The following is a 6,000-nucleotide window of genomic DNA, read 5'->3' as shown; positions in this document are numbered from 1 at the left end:
TTGATGATTAGGCAGAGGGGAGCCTGATATTTGATGATTAGGCAGAGCTGAGCCTGATATTTGATGATTAGGCAGAGCTGAGCCTGATATTTGATGATTAGGCAGAGGTGAGCCTGATATTTGATGATTAGGCAGAGCTGAGCCTGATATTTGATGATTAGGCAGAGCTGAGCCTGATATTTGATGATTAGGCAGAGCTGAGCCTGATATTTGATGATTAGGCTGAGCCTGATGATTGATGATTAGGCAGAGCTGAGCCTGATATTTGATGATTAGGCAGAGGTGAGCCTGATATTTGATGATTAGGCAGAGGTGAGCCTGATATTTGATGATTAGGCAGAGCTGAGCCTGATATTTGATGATTAGGCAGAGCTGAGCCTGATATTTGATGATTAGGCAGAGGTGAGCCTGATATTTGATGATTAGGCAGAGCTGAGCCTGATATTTGATTATTAGGCAGAGCTGAGCCTGATATTTGATGATTAGGCAGAGCTGAGCCTGATATTTGATGATTAGGCAGAGGTGAGCCTGATATTTGATGATTAGGCAGAGCTGAGCCTGATATTTGATGATTAGGCAGAGCTCAGCCTGATATTTGATGATTAGGCAGAGCTGAGCCTGATATTTGATGATTAGGCAGAGCTGAGCCTGATATTTGATGATTAGGCAGAGCTGAGCCTGATATTTGATTATTAGGCAGAGCTGAGCCTGATATTTGATGATTAGGCAGAGGTGAGCCTGATGTTTGATGATTAGGCAGAGCTGAGCCTGGTATTTGATTATTAGGCAGAGGTGAGCCTGATATTTGATGATTAGGCAGAGCTGAGCCTGATATTTGATGATTAGGCAGAGCTGAGCCTGATATTTGATGATTAGGCAGAGCTGAGCCTGATATTTGATGATTAGGCAGAGCTGAGCCTGATATTTGATAATTAGGCAGAGCTGAGCCTGATATTTAGGGGGGAGTTGTGACCGCTCAGTTCTTTTTCTGTTCTTTACCTGGATTGTGAATACTCGGTCAATAACCTAAAAAAGGGAAGCAGCTGCCAGAGGGGCGTGTAGCCTGCGGCCGGGAGAGACTTCCTTGTTTTGTTACTGAACACTTTCAGGCAGGGCTCTGAGCTCACACCTGACCCTACTAGAGCCGGGCAGAGTCATGGCCACTCAGTAACTCCTCAGCATGTCTGTGCAGGAACTGCTGCTGCTCCCGGAGAACTCGCGATGTGCAGACTGTGGACAGGCAGGTAAGAGCTCCCCCTGCACCTGACACCAGAATATGGCACATCTGGAGCTCCCCCTGTTCCAGAATATGGCACATCTGGGGCTTCCCCTGTTCCAGAATATGGCACATCTGGAGCTCCCCCTGCACCTGGCACCAGAATATGGCATATCTGGAGCTCCCCCTGCACTTCGCACCCAGAATATGGCACATCTGGAGCTCCCCCTGTTCCAGAATATGGCACATCTGGAGCTCCCCTTGCACCAGAATATGGCACATCTGGAGCTCCCCCTGCACCTGGCACCAGAATATGGCACATCTGGAGCTCCCCCTGTTCCAGAATATGGCACATCTGGAGCTCCCCCTGTTCCAGAATATGGCATATCTGGAGCTCCCCCTGCACTTCGCACCCAGAATATGGCACATCTGGATCTTCCCCTGTTCCAGAATATGGCACATCTGGAGCTCCCCCTGTTCCAGAATATGGCATATCTGGAGCTCCCCCTGCACTTCGCACCCAGAATATGGCACATCTGGAGCTCCCCCTGTTCCAGAATATGGCACATCTGGAGCTCCCCCTGTTCCAGAATATGGCATATCTGGAGCTCCCCCTGCACTTCGCACCCAGAATATGGCACATCTGGATCTTCCCCTGTTCCAGAATATGGCAGACCACCACAATATGTCTCCAGACCACCACATAAGGTTCCTGGAGCAGAACGAGTGGTAATCGGCATAATCTCCAGGAATGATCTGTTCTAGGAAAAGGATAGAAATGTACGGACAGGTCTGTGTGCGGCCAACTGTGGTGCAGATCATGGGCATCTTCTGGTGCAAAGTACACGGTACACTAATATTCTCAGCTACTGGGGGTCACTAAGGGTCCTACAAAAATGAAATGTGTGATGAGCCCTGCTGTGTAATGTACACTGGATCCTGGACTAAAGGTTCTGTCCATCATGTGTTCTGGATTAGAGGTTTATGTCCCGAAGACGGAGGGTGTGTTCTGGGTTAGGGGTCTGTTTACTAGGCACAAGGCCAATGCTTGGTTAGGGGTCCATGTCCTGGACTTGGGTTCGTGTATTGGGCACGATGTGTGTCCTCGATTAGGGGTTCATTTTTGGGTTAGGGGTCCATGTTCTTGGTTAGGGGTTCGTGTGTTGGGTTAGGGGTCTGTGTCCTCGGTTTGGGGTTCATGTTCTGGGTTTGAGGTCCGTGTTCTTGGTTATGGGTCTGTGTCCTGGGTTAGGGGTCCATGTTCTTGGTTATGAGTCCGTGTTCTTGGTTAGAGATCTGTGTCCTGGGTTAGGGGTCCATGTTCTGGGCTTGGGGTCTGTGTTTTTGGTTAGGGGTCCATGTTCTGGGTTAGGGGTCCATGTTCTGGGTTAGAGGTCCGTGTTCTTGGTTAGAGATCTGTGTCCTGGGTTAGGGGTCCATATTCTGGGCTTGGGGTCTGTGTTCTTGGTTAGGGGTCCATGTTCTTGGTTAAAGATCTGTGTCCTGGGTTAGGGGTCCATGTTCTGGGCTTGGGGTCTGTGTTTTTGGTTAGGGGTCTATGTTCTGGGTTTGAGGTCCGTGTTCTTGCTTAGAGATCTGTGTCCTGGGTTAGGGGTCCATGTTCTGGGCTTGGGGTCTGTGTTCTTGGTTAGAGATCTGTGTCCTGCGTTAGGGGTCCATGTTCTGGGGGTCTGTGTTTTTGGTTAGGGGTACATATGTTGGGTTAGGGGTCCATGTTCTGGGTTAGGGGTCCATGTTCTGGGTTAGAGGTCCGTGTTATTGGTTAGAGATATGTGTCCTGGGTTAGGGGTCCATGTTCTGGGCTTGGGGTCTGTGTTCTTGGTTAGGGGTCCATGTTCTTGGTTAGAGATCTGTGTCCTGGGTTAGGGGTCCATGTTCTGGGTTTGAGGTCCGTGTTCTTGGTTAGAGATCTGTGTCCTGGGTTTGGGGTCCATGTTCTGGGTTTGAGGTCCGTGTTCTTGGTTAGAGATCTGTGTCCTGCGTTAGGGGTCCATGTTCTGGGGGTCTGTGTTTTTGGTTAGGCGTACATATGTTGGGTTAGGGGTCCATGTTCTGGGTTAGGGGTCCATGTTCTGGGTTAGAGGTCCGTGTTCTTGGTTACAGATCTGTGTCCTGGGTTAGGGGTCCATGTTCTGGGGGTCTGTGTTTTTGGTTAGGGGTACATGTGTTGGGTTAGGGGTCCATGTTCTGGGTTAGGGGTCCATGTCCTGGGTTAGGGGTCCATGTTCTGGGGGTCTGTGTTTTTGGTTAGGGGTACATGTGTTGGGTTAGGGGTCCATGTTCTGGGTTAGGGGTCCATGTTCTGGGTTAGAGGTCCGTGTTCTTGGTTAGAGATCTGTGTCCTGGGTTAGGGGTCCATGTTCTGGGCTTGGGGTCTGTGTTCTTGGTTAGGGGTCCATGTTCTTGGTTATGGATCTGTGTCCTGGGTTAGGGGTCCATGTTCTGGGGGTCTGTGTTTTTGGTTAGAGGTCCATGTTCTTGGTTATGGGTCTATGTCCTGGGTTGGGGGTCCATGTTCTGGGATTGGGGTCTGTGTTCTTGGTTAGGGGTCCGTGTTCTTGGTTAGAGATCTGTATCCTGGGTTAGGGGTCCATGTTCTGGGCTTGGGGTCTGTGTTCTTGGTTAGGGGTCCATGTTCTTGGTTATGGGTCTGTGTCCTGGGTTAGGGGTCCATGTTCTGGGCTTGGGGTCTGTGTTCTTGGTTAGGGGTCAATGTTCTTGGTTAGAGAACTGTGTCCTGGGTTAGGGGTCCATGTTCTGGGTTAGAGGTCCGTGTTCTTGGTTAGAGATCTGTGTCCTGGGTTAGGGGTCCATGTTCTGGGCTTGAGGTCTGTGTTCTTGGTTAGGGGTCCATGTTCTTGGTTATGGGTCTGTGTCCTGGGTTAGGGGTCCATGTTCTGGGGGTCTGTGTTTTTGGTTAGAGGTCCATGTTCTTGGTTATGGGTCTATGTCCTGGGTTGGGGGTCCATGTTCTGGGATTGGGGTCTGTGTTCTTGGTTAGGGGTCCGTGTTCTTGGTTAGAGATCTGTATCCTGGGTTAGGGGTCCATGTTCTGGGCTTGGGGTCTGTGTTCTTGGTTAGGGGTCCATGTTCTTGGTTATGGGTCTGTGTCCTGGGTTAGGGGTCCATGTTCTGGGCTTGGGGTCTGTGTTCTTGGTTAGGGTCAATGTTCTTGGTTAGAGAACTGTGTCCTGGGTTAGGGGTCCATGTTCTGGGCTTGGGGTCTGAGTCCTGCATTAGGGGTCCATGTCATGGGTTAGGCATCCGTGTCCTGGATTAGGAGTTACAAATTCAGCCGGGAAAATTGACTAAAAAGTTAAAAAAAACCCTTAAAGTTGAGGGTCCGCTATCCTACTGGATGAGACGACGTTTTCAGTTAAATGTTTTTGTTTTTTTCTTTACAATTTTTCAATCTTTATGTTGTTGATTAGCGCTCCTCTCCTGGCTATGTTGTGTATTAGCGCTCCTCTCCTGGCTATGTTGTGTATTAGCGCTCCTCTCCTGGCTATGTTGTGTATTAGCGCTCCTCTCCTGGCTATGTTGTGGATTAGCACTCCTCTCCTGGCTATGTTGTGTATTAGCGCTCCTCTCCTGGCTATGTTGTGGATTAGCGCTCCTCTCCTGGCTATGTTGTGGATTAGCGCTCCTCTCTTGGCTATGTTGTGGATTAGCGCTCCTCTCCTGGCTATGTTGTGGATTAGCGCTCCTCTCCTGGTTATGTTGTGGATTAGCGCTCCTCTCCTGGCTATGTTGTGTATTAGCTCTCCTCTCCTGGCTATGTTGTGGATTAGCGCTCCTCTCCTGGCTATGTTGTGGATTAGCGCTCTTCTCCTGGCTATGTTGTGTATTAGCGCTCCTCTCCTGGCTATGTTGTGGATTAGCGCTCCTCTCCTGGCTATGTTGTGGATTAGCGCTCCTCTCCTGGCTATGTTGTGTATTAGCGCTCCTCTCCTGGCTATGTTGTGTATTAGCGCTCCTCTCCTGGCTATGTTGTGGATTAGCGCTCCTCTCCTGGCTATGTTGTGGATTAGCGCTCCTCTCCTGGCTATGTTGTGGACTAGCGCTCCTCTCCTGGCTATGTTGTGGATTAGCGCTCATCTCCTGGCTATGTTGTGTATTAGCGGTCCTCTCCTGGCTATGTTGTGTATTAGCGCTCCTCTCCTGGCTATGTTGTGTATTAGCGCTCCTCTCCTGGCTATGTTGTGGATTAGCTCTCGTCCCCTGGCTATGTTGTGGATTAGCGCTCCTCTCCTGGCTATGTTGTGGATTAGCGCTCCTCTCCTGGCTATGTTGTGGATTAGCGCTCCTCTCCTGGCTATGTTGTGGATTAGCACTCCTCTCCTGGCTATGTTGTGTATTAGCGCTCCTCTCCTGGCTATGTTGTGGATTAGCGCTCCTCTCCTGGCTATGTTGTGGATTAGTGCTCCTCTCCTGGCTATGTTGTGGATTAGCTCTCCTCTCCTGGCTATGTTGTGGATTAGCGCTCCTCTCCTGGCTATGTTGTGTATTAGCGCTCCTCTCCTGGCTATGTTGTGGATTAGCGCTCCTCTCCTGGCTATGTTGTGGATTAGCTCTCCTCTCCTGGCTATGTTGTGTATTAGCGCTCCTCTCCTGGCTATGTTGTGGATTAGCGCTCCTCTCTTGGCTATGTTGTGGATTAGCTCTCCTCTCCTGGCTATGTTGTGGATTAGCGCTCCTCTCCTGGCTATGTTGTGTATTAGCGCTCATCTCCTGGCTATGTTGTGGATTAGCGCTCCTCTCCT

At 50.1% G+C, this 6,000-nt stretch overlaps 1 protein-coding gene across 1 annotated transcript in view; it reads left to right on the top strand.

The window, feature by feature from the left end:
• Positions 1–1,139: 1,139 nt before the first annotated feature.
• ADAP2 (ArfGAP with dual PH domains 2) overlaps positions 1,140–6,000 on the top strand; it is a 77,969-nt gene continuing 73,108 nt past the window's right edge. The window contains exon 1 of the mRNA XM_075348034.1: positions 1,140–1,244. Coding sequence (XP_075204149.1) covers positions 1,181–1,244 — 64 coding nt within the window. The 5' untranslated portion in view covers positions 1,140–1,180. The remainder of the gene's footprint in view (positions 1,245–6,000) is intronic.

This window comes from Anomaloglossus baeobatrachus, chromosome 5 (genome assembly GCF_048569485.1).
Source record: "Anomaloglossus baeobatrachus isolate aAnoBae1 chromosome 5, aAnoBae1.hap1, whole genome shotgun sequence".
Classification (NCBI taxonomy): domain Eukaryota; kingdom Metazoa; phylum Chordata; class Amphibia; order Anura; family Aromobatidae; genus Anomaloglossus; species Anomaloglossus baeobatrachus.
The sequence above is the reverse complement of the archived record's forward strand: the minus strand, read 5'-3'. Positions and strand labels throughout refer to the sequence as shown.